The 22347-nt window shown below is 45.3% G+C and overlaps 1 protein-coding gene across 2 annotated transcripts in view; it reads left to right on the plus strand.

Moving 5' to 3' along the window:
• TINAG (tubulointerstitial nephritis antigen) overlaps nt 1-22347 on the plus strand; it is a 1051371-nt gene that overhangs the window by 908625 nt on the left and 120399 nt on the right. For both annotated transcript variants that reach the window (XM_069606138.1, XM_069606139.1), the window contains exon 7: nt 7422-7602. In XM_069606138.1, the coding sequence (XP_069462239.1) occupies nt 7422-7602 (181 nt within the window). The remainder of the gene's footprint in view (nt 1-7421; nt 7603-22347) is intronic.

The following is a 22347-nucleotide window of genomic DNA, read 5'->3' on the forward strand; positions in this document are numbered from 1 at the left end:
TGTGGTCGCCCAGAGACCACTGTATTATTGTGTAGTGCCTTGTGGTCGCCCAGAGACCACTGTATTATTGTGTAGTGCCTTGTGGTCGCCCAGAGACCACTGTATTATTGTGTAGTGCCTTATGGTCGCCCAGAGACCACTGTACCATCACTCTCAGCCCAGTATCTGACCTCGGTTTTTAGACCTACATCTGACCGTCGCACTTAGCCCAATATCTGACTGCTACTCTCAGACTAGTACGTCACTGCTGCATCAATCTCGCTAAGTATTTGTGAACTGTACTCTGCCAACTCTGCCCCGTATCCATCCACGGCAACTAATTCCAGCCCACCTAGCTCAGCTAGTAGTAACAGTATGTACTTCCACATGCCCAACCCAGTTCACCTTGCACAATTCTCCAAACTGACAATTATCCTTACCATCATCTACACGACCATGCCTACAGTTCTGCCTACAGAGGGCCTTGGTGCCCACATACAACTCATCTCTAAACCTTGCAACTTAGAACAAAGGAAGCTTAGACTCCGGGCTCGACTACCTAAAATATTCGAACCTATTACTAAATATAACATTAACCTAGAACACCTCCGACCCAAAATATGCCGACCACTGGTAATCACCGCCCCTCTCAGACACCAACCACACCATAAAATCAATAAACTTATAGCCAAACCTCCGCTCACAGCACAGCTAGAACCTGAACTAAAAGCTGCTCTAATCAATGCCAGATCATTAGTCGCCCATGCCACTGACATAGCAGATATCATACGGGATAATAGCCTTGACTTCATTGCCATTACTGAATCTTGGCTCCACGATGCAGCAGGTCCGGCTCTCACTCTGGCAGTCCCAGAGAATTATACCATTTTCAGAGCTGACAGACCAGACTCGCACGGTGGAGGAATTGCAATTATCGCCAAATCTAATCTCTCTATGAGAATCACACCCACACCCTCCCTCAAATCCTGCGAGCTTCTCTCTATCAAATTACCGACTGCAAACTCCCAAACACTAAATATCCACCTTATCTATAGACCCCCTGGCCCCGTCAGCACCTTCACTGAAGACATCACCACTGTTATCTCTGAGAAGCTAAAAGAATCCTCCCAAACACTAGTACTAGGAGATTTCAATCTAGGGCTCAACGATATCAACGACCATCATGCTACTGCCACAGGCAATACTCTGTCAGTGCTAGGCTTCACGCAGTTCGTGAATACTTCCACACATATCAAGGGAAGAACACTAGACTGGATTGCCAGTCACAACTGCTACCCCTCTATAACAGCCATCACCCCCCAAATATGGTCTGACCATTACCTTATCTTTTTCACCCTCAACACCAAAAGACCCACAGTCTTAACACCCACGCCAGCCACACCCACCTTAACGAGAAACAAGAAAAACATTACAGCCGACAATATTCTGCCCCACATCCTACCCAAACTAAATTCCCTACCTGACCACTCTGACCCAGGCATCCTAGTGGATGCATTCAACGCAGCCATGTGCTCTGCTCTTGACAGTATTGCTCCATTTAAACTTCGGATCAGTAAACCCAAAAAGCATTTGAACTCATGGTTTACACCCCACCTAAAAAACCTAAGACTACAGAAGAGAAAATGCGAAACAGCTTGGAACCGACATCCGACCGCTGAAAATAAAACTAACCTAATTAACATCTCCTCGCAATACAAAAGAGACATCATCCTGGCCAAACAAGAAACCTATAATAATAGGATCTCCCAATCCAACTCCAGCATGAAGGAGCTATTCTCCATCCTAAAGGAATTGGAAACTCCTATCACAGTACAGGATGACTCCATCAAAGACAAAACTTGGTGCACAGACATACAACTGGCACTTACCAACAAAGTATCCAACCTCCAAACAAAAATTGCCCTAAAGAAAGCCTCTCTGCCAACTCAACCTCTGATAGTCAAAATTCCCTCATCCAACAACCCAGAATCCACCCAATTCCGTTTCTCCAAGGTCTCAGTAATTGAGGTAGAGAAGACCATTTTGACTCTCAAACCTTCTAATTGCAAAGGCGACCAATGCCCCGCACAACTGATCAAGGATGCGGCTAGGGATTTAGCCCCCTTTATCACAAAACTTATCAATGCCTCCTTTACTACGGGAACCATCCCCCGCAATCTAAAGGAATCTTGGGTACTCCCCCTCCTAAAAAAGCAAACATTGGACCCCAACATTCCTACTAACTACAGGCCCATCACCACGGTTCCCTTCCTACTAAAAATATTAGACAAGGTAGCATACACCCAAATCCAGAACTTCCTTGAGATGAACCATCTCCTCGGCACCCGCCAATCCGGTTTCCGTCCGCAACACGGCACAGAGACTGCCCTTATCGACCTAAAAGCCCAAATAGATTCACTCAGAGACGAGGGAAAACTAGCTCTCCTCCTCCTTCTAGACCTCTCAGCCGCCTTTGATCTGGTGGACCATAAAGTCCTATGTAATCACTTGGACTCGGCTGCCCACTTCTCAGAGGAGGCTATAGTCTGGATTCAATCATTTCTTAGTGACAGGACCATGAGGGTGTTCTCCCCCGCAGCGGCAGCAGACCCTATCCCAATCACTTGCGGAGTGCCCCAGGGATCCTGCGTCTCGCCGACACTCTATAACATCTTCACCAAGCCACTCTTTGACGATCTTGATAATCTGGGTATCACCTACACTAACTATGCAGATGATACTCAGATTCTCTTACCACTTACTGGGGATTACGTCGAAGATCTGGCTCTGGTGAATAGAGTCTACAGCATCGTTCAGGCATGGATGGCCAACCATGGCCTATGCTTGAACGATGACAAAACAGAGCTCATCATCCTGGGCACGGCAGCCCGTATCTCCAAACTTAACCAAAACTACTCCGCCTTCATCATCGATGGCAACACTATCAAGGTCGCCAGAGAAGTAAAAACCCTAGGTTTTTACCTTGATGCGACACTATCTTTCACCAAACAGGTGAACTCACTGTCATCATCCACTGCCTATACATGCAAGTTAATACGAGCTGGGAAACCATTCCTTTCAGAGGACAGCTGTCTTATTCTAGCTAGAGCCCTCATTTTATCGAAACTAGATTATTGCAACGCCCTCTACATAGGGACTACCAAACAAATCATCCACAGAATCCAAGTGCTCCAAAACAATGCACTTAGAGCGGCCCTAAGTATCCCCAGAAGTGCACACATTTCAGAAATAAGACGAAAACACAAATGGCTTTCCACCCAAGAAAAAATCAACCTTAAATCTGCGTCCCTTATCCACAAATGCCTAAACAACAAAGCTCCCCGATACCTCTCAGAACGCTTCAACAGGAAAAATCCAACGAGACTCACAAGGACAGCCAGCCCCAACTGCCTCCTAGTGCCCAGATTCAAACTAGCCACCATTGGAGGTTCCAGCTTCCCAGTTAAGGCAGCACAGTTATGGAACTCCCTACCCCTTGCACTCAGATCTGACCAAACCTTCAATAACTTCAGAAAGAACACCATAAAATGGCTTATTGAGAATGCGACATAGCGTATGTCACTTTATACGTAACGTCTTCTTATAATGTTTGTACTAACCTGCTTTTACTGTTTGATCGCCATAGATTTGACTGTTTAGCTACGCCTTATCTGCACTTGCACTTGCCCTACCCTGCAGATTCGAAATGTCCACTATGCCTGTAACCTGTAACGTTAACTAATCTGTAACCTGTAAACGTTAACTAAGCTGTAAACCTCCTTGTTCTCTTGCGCCCTGCTACCCTAGGGTCTGGTGCGCACAATAAATAAATAAACAAACAAACAAACAAGTCTGGTGATATTATAACTGAGTTGCAGAGCTCCTGTTTTGCGTACCACCTCCAACCTGCAGCCACAGAAGAAATACTCAAGGCTCTGGGTCACAATTGCAGACCACTCTATGGGACACTCCAAGTGGCTGCATATGGTGGGCATGTCCAGGTGGAAGATTGTGAGGACCTGATGATCTGTTAGGTCATGGCAGGGCAAACTGGCTAGGCGATCCTCGGTTTGTAGGGCCTTTCAGCTTCCCTGACCATTGTCCTGGCCTGGCACTGCTTGGGGTGTTGGACTTAGGAAAATGCTGATACGGGGGCAGGGGAACAGACTGATGAGATTCCTGGGAGGAGATGCTGAAGCAGAGGCTGAAAGAACTTGTCAATCCTGCCGCAGTCTCTTCCTCTCCTGTCCCTTCCCAGTCCCTCTGCATGGCACTGGCTTCTCACTTCATCTCTAAAACTCAGGACATCCTTCCCTCCCTCCCCCTCCTCCCTGTTCATCCTTTGGCCCTTCTGCAGCCACACCTCCTCCCTCCATCTCTTCCTCTCCCCTGTTCTCCGCTGACAAGGTCTCTGGACAAGTCCAATCTATGAAAGTCTCATTGAAACAGGTTCACCCCTGTTCCTCCAAAACTATCAAGTACCACATCGACTCCCTGGCTCCTGCCTTGGCTGATTGCTTCAATCACTCATTCACCACTGAGTCTTCCCGTCCCCCCTGAAGCACTCCCTTGTGCACCCTCTTCTCAAGAAACCCTCTGCCGACCCCTCCTGCCAGGCTAACTATCACCCAATTTCCATCACTCCCTTCCTGGGCCATCTCCCAGCTTAATCTCCACACTGAATCTGTTGGCTATCTTCATGACCATCAGTCTGGCTTCAGAGCTGCCAAAAGCACGGAAACTGCACTCCTGAACATCTGTGAAGACCTGCTCTCCAACCTTGACTCTAACACCGCCTGTGTCCTTATCTTGCTTGATCTATCCTCTGCCTTTGACACTGTCAACCATGCCATCCTGCTCAACCGGCTCTGTGCTAACCTTGATATCACTGGTCAGGCTCTGGCGTGGCTGACGTCTTTCCTCTCTGACCGACCGTCCCAGGTCCAATTGGGGTCTTTCCTCTCCCGCTATCTTTTTCTCTACCTACGGGGTGCCCCAGGGGTCTAACCTCTCTCCCTGGCTGTTCAACCAATACCTGGCACTCCTTGCCCACATCATTGCCGCTCTCTGTCCTAACTTTCCGTGCTAAGCGGATGACACCCAAATCATTTTCAGGCTACCCTCGGCCTCCTCCTCTCCTTCCCTCATCTCTGACTGTCTGCTATCCAGGAGTGGTGTGCCGCCAATGACCTCTGTATCGGCACACCCGATCCGGCCTTCCCTGTAGCTCTCTGGCCGGACTCTCTTGGCCCTCTTCCTGCTCACCCCTGCAAGGCTAAAAACCTTGGGGTCATCTTCGACTCCACACTCCTTCTCTCCTCACATTTCTGACATCTCTAAGTAGTCACACTACCAGCTGCACATCCTCAGAGGTATTCTTCCTTTCCTCTCCTTCCCCCAGAAGCTCACTGTCTCCAGAGCTCTGGTTCTCTCTAGTCTGGACTATTGTAACAGCCTCTTTCTAAATCTGCCTGCTTCTACTCTCCGCCCTCTGCAACTTAACCAGAACAGGACTGCAAGACTTATCCTTGGCCTCAAGACCAGGGATCGTATCTCTCCAGGACTGAAATCTCTGCACTGGCTCCCAGTGGCTGCGAGGATTAAGTTCAAAATCTTCTGCATCGTTCACAAGACCTTCTGAGGCCTGGAGCCTCAATACTTTCAACTCTCTCTTCCTAAATATCTTCCTTCTCAAGCTCTTCGCTCATCCGCCTCCAAATCCCTCAGGGTCAGTCGCTTCTCCAAGCAACAAGTTGGTGGTAGATCTCTTTCTTCGGCTGGTGCCTCCCTCTGGACTTCCTGCCTCCCTTAAACTTGAGAAGATCCATCTCCGGTTCTGGAAGCACCTCAAAACCTTTCTCTTTGATTCTGCTTTTTCTCCTCCTCTCCTCTGCTGACCTCCTGGCTGTAACAGGAACTTCACTGGCTACCTGGACACCCTCTGATCTTGGGCCCAGGTCCTTCCCTCGGCAGCGTCACACATCTGCACTGCCCACCTGGCAACCCTCACACTTGGGATCTGTTTCTGTATCCCTACAGTCCCCTACCAGCCCTTGATTCCTGTTGCCCACACTTACCCATGCACTTACCCATGCCCTTGCCAAATGCTGGCCGTTTACTTTTTATTGTTCGCTTCTTCCCATGTACTGCACTGCCCAAACCCCATTCCCACACACTTGCGCAATCTGAATGACACCTGGCCTAGTAGGATTGTTCTCCATCCTCCTTTTGTCCCCCCTCCCTTGCCTCGTCGCACCTTGAAACACTAGTGCGTAGGTGCGTTATTAATGTCATATCATATCATATCATATCATAACTGCTTGTTGGTGGGAATTCAGGCACAGGCTTATGTGCTGCCTGAGGAGGGGTTGGCACAGAGGGATTATGAGCTTCTTTAGGAGGGCTGGGGCAAGGGTCTTCATGCAGACTGGGGGGCTGGGGCACAGGCTGGTGTGCTGGCTGGGGGAAGTGACTAGGGTTCAGGCTGCTGGGTTTCCTGAGTAGGATCGGGGATGCGAGGCTGATTGCCCCTCTGTGCTTGTGCAAGCAGTCTGCGTAGAATCCTGAGATGCACAGAGAAAGGTCCTGCTCTTTCCATTATATGGGGACATGATTGTTCCCCTGTTATGCGCTGCTTCCTCCCGTTCATTTGGGTATTTTCACCCATGTGCCCTGTGGTAGGTTTTAAGAAGGCTTGCTGATATCTCTACGGCTACTTGTGTTTTATGGCCCCTTTAGTCCTTCAAAGTTCACCTCCTCTGGGCAGGTGCATTTGAATGAGTAAAGTTAAGTGCTAAATGAGGTGTTGCTCCATTCCATTGTGAGATGAGGCCTATTTGCATGGTGTATTTTCGAGGTGTAACTACTTGGCGTACAACAAGGTTTAAATCATTTGCAAACATTCACCGGGAGGAATATTGGTCAGCTTCTACATATTTGTAACCCCCAGTTTGGCTGATGCAATTTTCAGAATTAACATTATTGATGCATTACTTCAACCTGGGGCCACGGTATGAGTTGTAAATTATGAAGCTTAAAGCAAAAGCAAATCATTTTGAGAAGTTGTGCTCTAAATAGTGATTTGGTAGCCCCATGCAAATAACTATTTTTTATTCAGCAATCGTTTTCAGCAAGACAACATCGATGAAACTTCATCAGATAAGTTATATGGCAAATTTGGTGAATTTTCATGGACGGAGACAGATGTGACGGGGTGGTTTACATTTTCCTAATTTTCCTCTCTACATTTCATTTTCACCGTAACTTTAATCTCACAATTTTACTTTATATGCAGCCACAAGTACATGCCGGTAATGATAATCAAGTGATCTCAATTTCGGACAAATCTTTTATATCATTTAAATTAGCAATTAGTCTGAAAAAGCTGAAAGAAAATAATATATATGGCTTGTAACCTGTATCTTCCTATTATTTTATGTTAGGTTGGTCTCACATGCTTGCTACCCATTTGCTGTTGACTATGAGAACGAATATATGAGCTGTGATATGCCAAGTGCAGCCAAGCAACATGGGAAACGATATGCCACTGGTCCCTGTCCAAATGCAGTGGAACAGTCAAACAATGTATATCAGTGCTCTCCTCCATACAGAGTGTCTTCGAACGTAAGTTCCATACATGTTCCTATTAAAAGTGACTTGTATCTGCAAACTAAATTATGGCATTTGCTTCTAAAAGAATAATTCTTCTTGTACTGCTATTGGGAATCTTAACTAATTAATTTAATTCAATTAATTCATTGACACTTTTTCCTTGTTTCCTTTTCCGAATGAAGGCAATATGCTTTAGAGTTGAGTAGCAAGGTCTGTTTGTTAAATCCGCCTGGTGATTCAGCATTCCACTTTGCAAAAATCAATGCAAGTAGGTATGTTGAGAACCAAACATTTATTGTTAGTGAAGTATATGTGCTTGTATCATAGCTCCGTTTTTTTAAGTGGTCACCTTACACATATTTATTTATTTATTGTTTTTTTTTTTTTTATATGGCGCTTATACAACAAGACACTGCTGCATAGCACCACAAGGCAGAGGGAAGCGTGCAAAGGAACAAAAAAAAAATGGAAATGACAATGAATATATAAGAAAGCAACAAATAGCGGTCCTGCAAGGCATTGTGACATTCGGAATGTGCAAGTGCAGAGAAAAAAAAGGGGGTTAGGGGTGGGGGTATAAGTGCTAATAGGTTCCCCAGGGGGGAAGTGCAAGAGGTACCTGTTCCGGGGAGGGCAAGCCAAAGAAGGAGGTCTAACGCCCATCAGGTAAGTGCAGGGCTGAGACAAGTCACCCAACTACTAGGTGTGTGCCCAGAAGGTAGTGCAGGGGGGCATATGCTGGTGGCAGTTGGGCAACAGGCCAGGACCCTACTGGACTATTGAGGGACCGGACCGCCAATCTCAGCAGCTGTTGGGATGGTCATCACAGAAGGGAGAGAGAAAAGGAGGGGTTGTTTGCAGAACTTGAGGTGATCTGGTTCGAGATGAAGAGAGAGAGGGAGACTGTTCGAGAGGAAGGAGCCAGTCAAGGATAGAGACCTACCCTCAGCTCTCTGCTAGAGAAGCATTTGGCGAGCAGAGAATTTGAGGAGGAAGAATGAATGGATCTGTAAGGAGAGTATTCAGTGAGAGAGATTTGCAGGTAGCATGGTCCCAGGCCCCAGACATTGTTGATGCAAAGGGTATTGAATTTGATCCTTGCAGCAACCAGGAGTCTGTGGAGAGATTTTAGAGATGGAGAGATAAAGACTCTGGGCTTGAAGCCAAGGACATGTCTTGCAGCCCTATTCTCGATTAGTGATAGGGGGATAGGTGTCCCGATAGGAAGAATCTTAGTCTTACTGGCATTATTAAGCCAGAGATCATTGGAGGTGCTGGATTAGTGATAGGAGGATAGGTGTCCCAATAGGGAGAATCTCAGTCTTACTGGCATTAAGACAGAGATAATTGCAGTTGCACCAGGACTGAATAGCAGACAGGAAGTCCGGGATGATAGAGGAGGAGGAAGAGGAGGAGGGGAGCTCGAAGAAGAGTTGTGTGTAATCTGCATAACACTGGAAATGAGGAGAGAAGATCGAGATCAAGTGAGTAAAAGGTGCAAGGTAGATAGTGAAGAGCACATGTGAGAGGATAGAGCCCTGGGAAACACCACATGTAGAGAGAGTGGTGGTGGAGGAGAAGGATCCTAGTAGAACCTGGGGCGGGAGATCAGTGAGGAAGGAGGTCAACCAATCTATTGCATGGTCTGAGATATTAAGGGTATCTTGGAGCCGTTTTATGAGGATAGAGTGGTTGACTGTGTCAAAGGTGGAAGAGAGGTCAAGGAGAATGAGAACAGCAGCAGAGTTAGAGTCAAGATTTGCAAGAATTTCTTCACTGGTGTTCAGGAAAACAGTTTCCCTGCCTCTGGCTGCTCGAAATCTAGATTGATGATCATTTAAACAGCCAACAAGCTCAGTGTGTTGGGTCAGTTGGGGGAAGTCCAACTTCTCCAGAAGTTTCCCAAGGAAGAGTGTAGTAGACATAGGGTGGTAGGTAACTGGTCACAAGGGGTCAGCAGAAGGCATTTTAGAAGTGGGTGAGCAAGGTAGTGCTTGAGAGAGGAAGGGAAAGAGCCAAAGGCTAAGGAGTGGTTGCAGAAGACAGCAAGAGCTTATGTGCGGGAGATGTTATGCTTAATGGTTCTGGAAGAACAGGGAGAAACATGTATGGAAGAGACCTTTATAGAGTGGACTACTCTAGAGACCTGATCCGTAGTGATAGCTGAGAAGGAGGAGAGAGTAGGTGGGGGATGGGGAAACAAGAGAGGTATGGGGACAGGTAGAGTAGTAGAAGAGGTGTAAGAAGAGAGAGTGGTCAGAATATCCTGAGTTTTGGAGGCGAAGTTGGTGGCCAATGCAGTTCAGAAGGCCTCAGAAGGAAGAGGTAGAGACTGCATATTGATTGTCTAGTTCCTTTCAGATTTTGGAAAGTTCTGCCATGTTGTTAGTATCCCCAGAGATACAGGCCTGGATGTGAGCCCTCTTCTTGGAGTGGATGGAGAGACGGTATTGCCTTTGGAGCAGGTGACAGGCCAGTTTATCAGGGGATAAGCCCGAGGACTGCCACTTCCGTTCAGCTGCTCCACATATGAGTTTCAGAGCGGCTAGATCAGAGCCGCACCAACTGTTATGGTTGGAGGCAGGTTTCAGGTGGATCCTCATGACAAGTTTATTCGTGATAGCAATATATAAATTGGCAAGGACAGATTTAGTGGGAGAGTCAAGATGAGGGGAAGGAGGAGGGATGAAGGTGGAGTCAAACGCAGCAGTTAACACTCGTTTCACCGTTCAGATGACAGCAAAGGAGGCTGGAAGTGCTGGTGGAGGCTCAGTCAGGGGGCCTGAGATGTCCCAGATGAGAAGAGAGGAGAAAGTGGTCAGACCAGGAGAGAGGGAGAGTGAGAGGGTTGGAAATCAGGAGATCAGCAGGGATGAAGGCATCAAGAGTATTGTCGGCAGAGGTTGTAGGGATGGAAGGGAGAATAGTGATGGTGCGAGAGGTACAGAGATTAAAAAAGAGTGAAGAAGCAGAACAGTGGAGTCAAGGTGAATGTTGAAGTCTCCAAGGAGGAGGAGATTAGAGGTAGAAGTCAGAAGAGAGGAGGTAAAGTCAGCCCATTCAGAAATAAAGACAGACACAAAGCCAGGGGGCCTGTAGATAGTGGCAAGGGTGAGAGAGAGAGTCAGAGAGACACCAGGCTTTCAGACAAGACTTTCAAAGGAGGAGAAGTGCTGGGTGGGTATGAGAGAGGTAGGGACCCAGTTAGGGCAGATCAGGGCTACTCCACCACCAGCTCTGTTAGGCAGAGGCTTCAAGAGGTTTGTGTAGCCATCAGGGAGGGGGGAGTCAAAAGCAGTGACAGAGTTGGCATTGAAGCACATCTCTGTGAGTGTGGGGATATTGGGATCAAAGTCTTCAAAGGAGACTATTGGGATCAAAGGAGTTAAATGTCAGAGGAATGTTTGACAGCAGATCAAGCATTTAGAGTGGCTAGGTTTAGTCATTCACCACCTTTGAAGGTTTTCCAAGGAGGCATAAAGGGTGGGGTATACTGTTCAGCGGTACTGAAGGAGGTGCAGAGAGTGGAAGGAGGAGTGGCAGGAGAAGGTAGGAAGTTGATGAAGGCTGGCAGGCACCGGTCAATGAGAAAAACTTAGGTTTGGACCCTGAGCCATGACAGTGCCATTGAGATAGATGTTAATGATGCACCTAGAGGATGAGAAGTGTGCCAATAGTACTTCCCATCTAGTGCCACCATTAATAATGGGGGAAGAGGAAAAGGGGAAAGGGAAGAGATCAGATGGGAGGTCCAAAGGTCTGGAGATGGGACTGAGAAGAGGATATCAGTGATGGTCTGTCTGAAAGTATCGCTAACATATGTGTCACCAATAGGTCGGCCAGGATTAGAGGCCAGGAGATCTTTTTTAAACTGTTTTCTCAAGACTTTGTGAGAGTAGAGGAATAGGTAATAGAGTGACAGTTAGAAGAGATGGGGGATGGAGAGTGCCATTGAGGTGCGGGAAAAGAGGTAAGAGATGGAGAGGCTGCACAATGCATGGGCTGACTCACCAGGCGACCCAGCAGCCAAGGTAGGCAAGAGGATGGACAGATGTAAAGCACGCCGAAGTTCAAATTTACCACATAGCACTAAAAAGCGGCACAACATGGAAGATGAACAGATGGAAAGAACACCTACATTTGAATTCACAATGGAGCACTAAAAAGCAGCACAAAAAGGAGGATGCACAGATGGGAAGCACACCTAAATTCGAATTTACCACAGGATACTAAAAAGCAGTACAAAATGGAGGATGCACAGATGAAAAACACACTTAAATTTGAATTTACCACAGCACACTAAAAAGCAGCACAAACTGGAGTATGCACAGATGGAAAGCACAGCTACATTTGAGTTTACCAGAGAGCACTAAAAAGGAGCACAAAACGGAGGGCGCTCAGATGGAAAGGACGCCTAAATTCGAGTTGACCACAGGACACTAAAAATCAGCCCAAAATGGAGGATCCACAAATGGAAAGCACACCTAACTTCAGATTTACCACAGAGCACTACAAAGCAGCACAGAAAGGAGGATGCAGAGAAGGAAAGCACACCTACATTCAAATTTATCACAGAGCACTAAAATGCAGCACAACATGTTTTCAAGTAAGGCACTGTTAGAAAGGCACACGATCGTAGATGCCCAGAGTAAATGCACAACTACAAACAATTTTCAGGCAGGCACTAGAATTCAGCAGAAAGACAACCCTTTTATGGCAGGAAGCATAGCAAGAAACCCCCTGCAGGTAATAGAGAATTACAGTGGAAGGCTAGAGTATTTTTGGTTATCAAACAAGGCGCCGAAAATTCAGTACATGATGGTGGATGTACAGCTTTAGAAGCACATCTAGACTCTTTTTTCAAACAAGGTACTGTAATGAGAGAGAACACAGACACTTATGCAACAGTTTGATTCCTGGCAGGGTCAAATGTGCTGTGTATCCTTCTAATCCGCCATAAAGCACTTATAAAAAACAATATGGCAGCATTAGCAATTTGTTCACCAGAATGATGAGCGTCATCAACAATGACAGAATAAATGTGAGACACACATCATTCTGAAAGGAAAAATATCTGTTAGGTTACAAGGTTCATGAAAGTGGATTGCAATATCCTGCAGCATCCTACCATGCACAGCAATATGGATGGCTTGGTGTTAGACAAATGTTACTACATACTTTGTTGATGCTGAATACATCATGACAAATGAGTGTACCTGATTCATTTGCATCTGATGCACACAAACGTGAATTTGTGATGTTAGAGGTGCATTCCTTGGGTATGTGTATTGTGTCACAAGCTAAGGTTCATAAAACGAAGACATAAGAAAAGCTGTATTACACATACACTTATAGAATTAAATAAAGATCATTTATTGGCATATAACTGAATAATTGCATAAAATAACCATTATTTCAATCGGAATGGAACACTTTCATTTAAGGGAGGGGAAGACTTTGAGAATTGACAATAGAAGGATAATGTTTGAACAGGAAACGCTGAGAAATGGTCTGCACTTGCAGATGAGTAAGTGCCAGTGAAAGGGCTGGTTCTTGTTACGAACTGAAGTGTGTGAGTGCAGGTAGGATTAGACAATGCAAAAGAACCTGGATTCCTTTATTCTTAAAGGTTGGGTGGAATATTATATAGATGAATGTTGACCCGCTGAAAGGCACTAATGAGGGGATGCACAAAAAAGGGATAAGAATTTGTAGAGTTTACAAATAAAATTGTAATGAGTTAACACTGCACAAAGAGTAATCTTTCATTTCACACACACTGCTTATAAAGAACTACACTAGATGCACACCAAATCATCGAGGAAAAAAGTAAAATTATTAAAATTAAATACACCTGCGCGTATCTCCTGGACCCAGGGACGTCATTTAGGGGTCGCCAGGGGTCGCACTTGCTACCCCTGAGGTCTCCCTTGCTACCACTGTGGTCTCCCTTGCTGCCCCTAAAATACATGTTTTTAAAGCCTTTGTTTTTCTTTTTTTTCTCATAGAAATTGAAGCTCCTGGGCTGTGGGCAATGCCATGTGCCTTTTTGTTCCTAGGGTGGCTTGCTTTCTTTCTTGTTCAGGCCTCTTAAAAAACAGGCAGTTCCACAAGTGTAACACTTTGAGTAATGACCCTAAATAAGAAAGAATAGGAATGACAAATAATTTAACTTTCTGGAATTCTATACAATAATTGCTAGATTTATTAAAGGTTTATTGCAGGCATACTTCAGGGGATAAGTCACTGATTTAGTTTGTTCTTAAACAACTCAAATTCACAGTGCAGACAAAATCCTGCAAAAACATTTAGAGTAGAATAAGCATCCATTTTGGACTAGCTATTTTGCTTTTCACAAGTTGCAGTTATCCATATTTTTCATAGTGTACTTAGAAACAATGCTATGTGATGCCACTTCCTGTTTTGTCAAGGGGTAAACAGTTGTGTTCCATCGCTTCCTGTGATGTCACATTGGGGTGGGTCAAATTACACCACTTCCTGTGATGTCATCAGAGGTCAAGGGTCTTGTGATGTCACCTCAGCTACCCCTGGCATTTTGGTGAAATGACGTCCCTACCTGTACCCTACAAAAACTGAAAAAAATAATGACAACACTGCGTTCAAGAATACATTAAAACACATACAAAAATGCACTTGCATGGTGAGCACTGAAAAAGTAAATTGCACAGCTGTATATCTTAAACATACCTAGAGATGAAGACTATACACAACACATCATAAACATTCTCTGGAGAAAATTATGTCAGACTATTGATTGTTGATAAAGTCCAACAATACACAAGGTACTAAACAAATTAACACACACCTATGGATCTCCACATTCCCACAGGCATCTACATAGGACAGATTCCACAGATGTATTTTTATAGAGATCAATAAATAAAGGACATTCAGACAAATAGTATCCCACCAGACAGGATATTTTACAAATGCAAACCACAACAACTACACTGACAAGTTCCAAATAGACATGTCCAAAATATGTTCTAACAAAACAAAAACACAAGGATGCAAAGGGATCATGTCCTGATGTGGTACTGTGATAATGTGATTGTGCAGTATGTGGCAATGTGTTTTCCCTTCTCCCCGGTACCCAATCCGCGTCCTTGTGGTGTCCTTGGCCTGCCCGACTGCACTCCGATTGGGCTGTAAGCTCACACACAACCCCAGAGGGTTTAGGCAGTTTGTATATGCTGCACAACCACTTGGTTGCTGCCTCCAACAAGAAAGGAAGTGAATCACGCTTCCCGTGGGCCGCACGCTCTCATTTTCCGGGCATTTTATTTTAAACAAATTGAGTCTGCGCTCCTCAGTGCAGTGTGTTTTCCCTTCTCCCCAGTACACAATCTGCTTCATTGTTGTGTCCTTGGCCCCCCACCTGCGCTCCGATTGGGCCATAAGCCCACACACAACACTGGGGGGTCTAGGCAGCATTTGTTTGCTGCTCAACCATTTTGTTGCTGCCTCCAACAAGAAAGTAAGTGAATCCCCCTGCCTGGGGCCGGCACACTCTGATTTTTTTGGCAGTTTATTTTAAACAAATTGTGTCTGTGCCCCTCAGTGCAGTGTGTTTTCCCTTCTCCCCGGTACCCAATCTGCTTCGTTGTTGTGTCCTTGGCCCCCCACCTGCGCTCAGATTGGGCCATAAGCCCACACACAGCACCGGGGTGTCTAGGCAGCATTTGTTTGCTGTGCAACCACTTGGTTGCTGCTTCCAACAAGAAAATAAGTGAATCCCCTTGCCCGTGGGCTGCACGTTTCATTTTCTGGGCATTTTATTTTAAACAAATTACGTCTGCATTCCTCGGTGCAATGTGTTTTCCCATCTCCCCGGTGCCCAATCCGCTTCCTTGTTGTGTCCTTGGCCCACCCACCTGCAGACCAACTGGGTGGTAAGCCCACATGCAACACTGGGGGGTCTAGGCAGCATTTGTTTGCTGCTCAACCATTTGGTTGCTGCCTCCAACTAGAAAGTAAGTGAATCCCATGTCCGTGGCCCTCACACTCAAATTTTGTTGGCATTTTATTTTAAACAATTTGTGCCTGCTCTCCTCGGTGCAGAATGTTTTCCCTCTTCCCCAGTGCCAAATCTGCTTCCTTGTTGTGTCCTTGGCCTGCCCACCTGCACAGCGACTGGACTCTGTGACTCCTCTTAAGTCCTTGAGTCAGGACAGCACCTTGCCCATAGCAACCACTGCAGTGAAGGACCCCCAGGCAAAGGACTGCAGCCCCATAGAAACAGCTCCAATACTGTGTTGGCCCGTGTTAGGCTGTGGTGCCTGCAGCCATCAACAAGCAGCGACCAACAAGGTAGGTTTGCCTTATCTTGAATCTAGATAGACTGTGTTAGGTAAATTGTGCCCTTTTGCCATTTCTTAAGAGGAATTGTGCCCCTTTGCCTCATCTTGCATCTAGATAGACTGTGTTAGGTAAATTGTGCCCCTTCATAATTTCCTAAGATAAATGGTGCCCCTTAGCCTCATCTTGCATATAGATATACAGTGTTAGGTAAATTGTGCCCTGTTGCCTTATCTTGCATCTAGATACACTGTATTAGGTAAATTGGGTAAATTGTGCCCTTTCGCCTTTTCTTAAGATACATTGTGCTCTTCGCCTCATCTTGCATTCAGATAGACGGTGTTAGGTAAATTGTGCCCCTTTGCCTTTTCTTAAGATACATTGTGCTCTTCGCCTCATCTTGCATTCAGATAGACGGTGTTAGGTAAATTGTGCCCTTCACCTTATCTAGCATCTAGATGGACTGTATAGGTAAAATGTGCCCCTTTGCCTTTTCTTGCTTCTAGATAGACTCTGTCCTCACTTCTCTTTCTCCCGATGCAGGATGGGCTTCTCTGCCAGCCCATGGCCTGGAGGCATTTGACCCCCCTGCCACCAACTCTGGAGGTAAGCCTTCTGCCCTATTGTGGGGTTTTATCACAATGTGCACGGAACGCACTCACGAAATTCTTTTTTCCAATCACCATCCATTTTAACTGGAATTTGTATTTAAATGCATCTACGGCTACAGCGACTGCCTCATCGTGCAAATGGTGTTCATAGCACCATGTTTTTCAACCTAAAGCAGGCCTCTTCCATCATGGCCAACTCCTTTGTTCCTGCAGAGCTGGTTCAACTGCCCCTCGCCTGCTCGCCTGGGATTGGTCACTTCAGTATTCATCTAGACCAATCAGGCGAGCTGGCAGGTGAATGCTGGCCGCCTCCAAGGCCCTTGATGTAGGCCCTCTGTGCCTGCCTTTCCCCCCTCAATTCTCTTTCTCCTAATGCAGTATGGACTTCTCTGCCAGCCCATGGCCTGGAAGCCTTTGACCCCCCCACCACCAACTCTTGAGGTAAGCCTTCATGCCTATTGTGGTGTTTTATCATGATGTGTACTGAACACCCTCACAAAATTTGCATATTCCTCATCCTGCTTTTGTGTTCATAGCACAATATTTTTCAACCTACAGCAGGCCTCTTCCATCATGGCCGACTCCTTTGTTCCAGCAGAGCTGCTTTACCTGCCCCTCGACTGCTCGCCTGGGATTGGTCACTTCTGTATTCACCTAGAACAATCAGGCAAGCCGGCAGGCGAATGCCGGCCTGCCTCCAAGGCCCTCGATCTAAGACCCCTGTCTGTTCCCGGTCTGTTGTCTGGCCGGGTCTGTGAGTCCTATCGTCCACCCTATCCTAGACCCCCAACTTGTACACGGAGGCTGAGGAGAGCTCCACACGTTCCAGCACAGCTAACCATGGAATGTTTACACTTCTCTGAGGTCATTTCCCTCAACCAACTTTCATCAACACTTGTCCTTCACACCTGGGACTTCCCACCCGTGATGCCTCCCCATCTTTGACTCTCACTGTTTGATATGCCCAGTTCCTGCATGTATTTTCCACCTGCCTGCCTAAAGTTGCATTTAGATGTGCCAAGTTGCTGTGTTTTTTTCCACCTTCCTGCCTAAAGTTGCATTTAGATGTGCCCAGTTTCTGCGTGTGTTTTCAACCTGCCTGCCTAAATTGCATTTAGATGTGCCCAATAGCTGCGTGTGTTCACCTTGCCTGCCAAAATTCAATCTTAGATATGCCATCTGTTACCTCTAAAACCTTTCCTTTCTCACCCTACCCCCTCTATCTTAGCACTCTCCTCCTCTTCAATCTTCCTTGTATTGTTGTGTATTGTTCCCCCCTGTCTCTCAACCATCCCCTCCTCAACTTCTCTGAGTGTAGTCATGCCCAGTTGTACACCCTTCCTACACTCCCTTTCCCCCTCCACTGCATGTATGCAGTGCTGCTATATATTGTACGATCATTGTATAGTAGCTTGTTCTGTTTCTACCCTGCCCCCACCCACCCATCTTTACGTCATATTTGTAAGGAACTTTGAAAAACTAAGGATTGTCATCAGACATGAAAGAGTTATCGCCACTGTTATATGTATTACTTTCACTTATTCCTGCACTTATCCTGCTCTGTGCAGGCCTGTTTCATTCATAAAGTCAAGGGCTCTGAATGACTGATTTCTTTTTCCATTGTCCCCCCTCCTTGAGCGCTTTGAAACACTTTTTGTGTGCAGGCGCTAAACAAATAAACAATAAAAGAAAAAGAAAAATTAGGGACATTCTGCTCCTTCGCCTTATTTTGCATTCTTGTTAGTTAAATTGTGCCCCTTCACCATTTCTTAAGGTAAATTGTGCCCCTTCACCATTTCTTAAGGCAAAGTGTGTCCCTTTGCCTCATCTTGCATCTAGATAGACTGCGTTAGGTAAATTGTGCCCCTTCATCATTTCTTAAGGTAAATGGTGCCCCTTTGTCATTTCTTAAGGCAAATTGTCCCCTTTGCCTCATCTTGCATCTAGATAGACAGTGTTAGGTAAATTATACCCATTCTCCTTATCTTGCATCTAGATAGACTGTGTAACGGTACATTATGCCCCTTCACCTTATCTTGCATCTAGATAGACTGTGTTAGGTAAATTGTGCCCCTTTGCCATTTCCTAAAATGAATTGTGACTCCGCCATTTTTTAAGGTCATTTGTGCCCCTTTGCCGCATGTTGCATCTAGATAGACTGTGTTAGTTAAATTCTTCCCCTTTGCCATTTCTTAAGATAAAGTGTGCCCACTTCACCTCATCTTGCATCTAGATAGAGTGTGTTATGTAGATTGTGCCCCTTCACCTTACCTTGCATCTAGATAGACTGTGTTAGATAAATTGTGCCCCTTCGCCATTTCTTAATATAAATTGTGCCCCTTTGCCTCATCTTGCATCTACATAGACTGTGTTAGGTATATTGTGCCCCATCACCAATACTTAAGGTTAATTGTGCCCCTTCGCATCATCTTGCATCCAGATAGACTGTGTTAGGTATATTGTGCCCCTTTGCTATTTCTTAAGGTAAATTGTGGCCCTTTGCCATTTCTTAAGGTAAATTGTGCGCCTTTGCCTCATCTTGCATCTAGATAGACTGTGTTAGGTAAATTGTGCCCCTTCATCATTTCTTAAGGTAAATGGTGCCCCTTTGTCATTTCTTAAGGCAAATTGTCCCCTTCGCCTCATCTTGCATCTAGATAGAATGTGTAAAGGTACATTGTGCCCCTTCACCACTTCTTAAGGTACATTGTGCCCTTTCACCTGATCTTGTATCTAGATAGAATGTGTTAAGTATATTGTGCCCCTTTGCTATTTCTTAAGGTCAATTGTGCCCCTTCGTCGTTTCCTAAGCTAAATTGTGCCTCTTTGCCATTTCTTAAGGTAATTTGTGCCCCTTTGCCTCATGTTGCATCCATATAGACTGTGTTAAGTATGTTGTGCCCCTTTGCTATTTCTTAAGGTCAATTATGCCCCTTCATCATTTCTTAAGGTAAAAGTTATTTGTACCCCTTCGCTACTACTTAAGGTAAATTGTGCCCCTTTGCATCATCTTTCATCTAGTTAGACTGTGTTAGGTTATTTGTACCCCTTCGCATTATCTTGCATCTAGATAGACTTTGTTAAGTAAGCATCACCTTGCATCAAGATAGACTGTTAAATTAACCACAACCTGCATATAGAAAAATGGTGTTAAGGTAAATTGTGCCCCATCACTATATCTCACAACTAAAGAGATTTTGTTAAACTGGCCGAATCCTGCATCTACACAGATAGACAGTGCTAGGTCAATTGTGCCTAGTCACACCAGGCATCTATATAGACTGCTAAACAAGGTAGTTGAGTAATGAGACCAGATCTTGCATCTTGATAGATTGCACCCTCAGCCATACCTGGCACCCATGTAGAATGTGTTGAATTAACCATATACGCTCTACTGTTGAAATTGTCCTTGTAGGATTTCCCCCACTAACGAGGTGGCACAAACCAAGTTAGTAATGGTCTTAACTGTTGAATACCCCACTCATAATGACTCACCACACAAACCCAGGCACCACTTCAGTCCAATGAGAGGAACGGAAACAGCGCTACTCTCAATCTGGGATGATCCCAAGATGAATGCAGGCTCAGAGAATAACACAGCTACAATACTTCTGGATCTCTCAGCAGCATTTGACACGGTCGTCCATGACATTCTAATTGGGTGATTGGAAGAAATAGGCATCACCGACCTGGCCCGCTGATGACAAACAATTAGTCTACAAATAACAAGACACACAAGAATGAAAACACAGCACTGGAGAGCTGCCTCCAAGAGCTCTACGTCTGGATGAACTCAAACAACCTCAAACACAACCTGGAAAATACTGAAATAATGATCATATCCAAAAGCAGAGAGAACAACCACTAGATCCCATGGCCGACGGAACTTGATACAGCCCTTACCCCAACAACAATAGTAAATAACCTGGGAGTATTGATGGACAGCAAATTAAATGCCATAATCAAGCCATTTTTCTTCCTTCTACGCACAGCTAAAAAAATCCTACCATGCCTCTCTTTCGCCCACAAAACACTCACCATCACCACATTCATCATTTCCAGAGGAGACTACACCAACAGCCTATACCTTGAATGCCAGAACGACTACTAAAAAAACTCCAACACATCAAAAACGCAGCGGCCAGACTCTTGCTGAAAATATCACAAAGAGAACCCATTACACTGGCACCGAAAATGCTACACTGGCTACCAATAAAACAGTGAATAATGTTAAAAGCAATGTGCATAACGCACAGAACAATCCACAGCCAAGGAGCTGAGTTCATACAAATGACAATAAACGTCTACCACCCAACAAGACCACTCCTATCAAGCAACGATATCCACCTCTAACCAAAACGGTACAACAAAAGAACATTCAGACTATCATCTTTCTCCCACCTAGCACCAAAAACCTGGAATGAGCTACCAAAAAAGATACAGGAGACCATCTTCAATAACGAAAATTACTCAAAACATGTCTCTTTGCCCCTGAACCAGAATTAAATCTGCAGAAAACATATAAACAACTGAAAACGACAATCCTTGAAAGAAAATCCACCCCTGGGCATCATATCTTACACTATCCCTCTATGAGGGCGGCAAAGGGGATACCTTCAGCGCATACCCCCATACCATAGAAGAAATGCAGGTAGGTCAGGACCAGGGAGTAACAAGGAGGCCCTGTGAGGGGAGGAGAAGGAGGACAAAGAAGAAATACAAAAAAAAATAAAAATAACTATCAACTAAAATACCTCAAATTCTACGTATACATTTCTCACACAAAAACCCACACAACCACCTCTCTGCAAAGCAAACCACATGCACTTCACCACACTGCAACAACAGACAAACAACACATATCTGGCACCAACAGCACATTGGCACTCCCACCGACCCGAAATCCACACTGAAGCTCAGCACACAGTGAAAACCGAACTGAAGCTGCCAACAGGACACTACAGCTCCCACTCTCCTACTCCCTCTACACCCTACTAACCACCCATCCTCCCTCTTTCAGATCCACCAGAGCACCTGGCACCACTTCTGGTGGTGATGGTGCACGGTACAAATACATTTGACATAACATAACAAACTATTGCTTAGCCCATCTGTGAAAGAGCTACAAAAATGTGCCTCTAAAAATCTGTTGCAACAGACTGCCTTTTGACAGTGAAGCAACACACATTATGTATCTTTCTTTCTTTCTATCTAGCATTGGCTTCAAAGAATATGTAACAGGTGCCAGCAGTACTCTTCATTATTAAAGCAATATGCTTTTCATCATGCCCCTATTGTCAGAGCTAAACTCCACCTCAGAGGCGGTTTACAAAGACCTGCCAACAATATATTTGGGGAGGAATTATAACTCAGGGGCAACGCATTTGTCTTGGAAGCAGTGCAACACAGGTTTGAATCACGATCTCAGACTTAGAAACCACTCGTTGGTATTAAGCGCATATAAAAGAACAATTATAATTATAGTAATTTGTTCCTTAAAAATATAAACCACTGATTAGATTGGTTTCCAATCAAGATAAGCAACCCACTCCACTCAACCCTACTTCTCCCCCTACAGAGCCCGTCCCTCTCTGCTCAGTGGTCACTCAGAGCCGCACTGCTACTCCAGTAACCTAATTGCAACTCCCTTGGTGCATCCCCTATGTACAGAGTTCCATTGTGTTCCTACTCGATTGGCACTTTTTAAATCCCATACACACATGCAAGACATTATTTTTCCTTGATTTAATATACATTATAAACAGGCCACATGTTCACTAGACTAGAACATTTCATAAATAACGTATTGTAATGAGACAGTTATCGT

Source organism: Ambystoma mexicanum, chromosome 4p, assembly GCF_040938575.1.
Source record: "Ambystoma mexicanum isolate Mex_15411 chromosome 4p, UKY_AmexF1_1, whole genome shotgun sequence".
Taxonomy (NCBI): Eukaryota; Metazoa; Chordata; class Amphibia; order Caudata; family Ambystomatidae; genus Ambystoma; species Ambystoma mexicanum.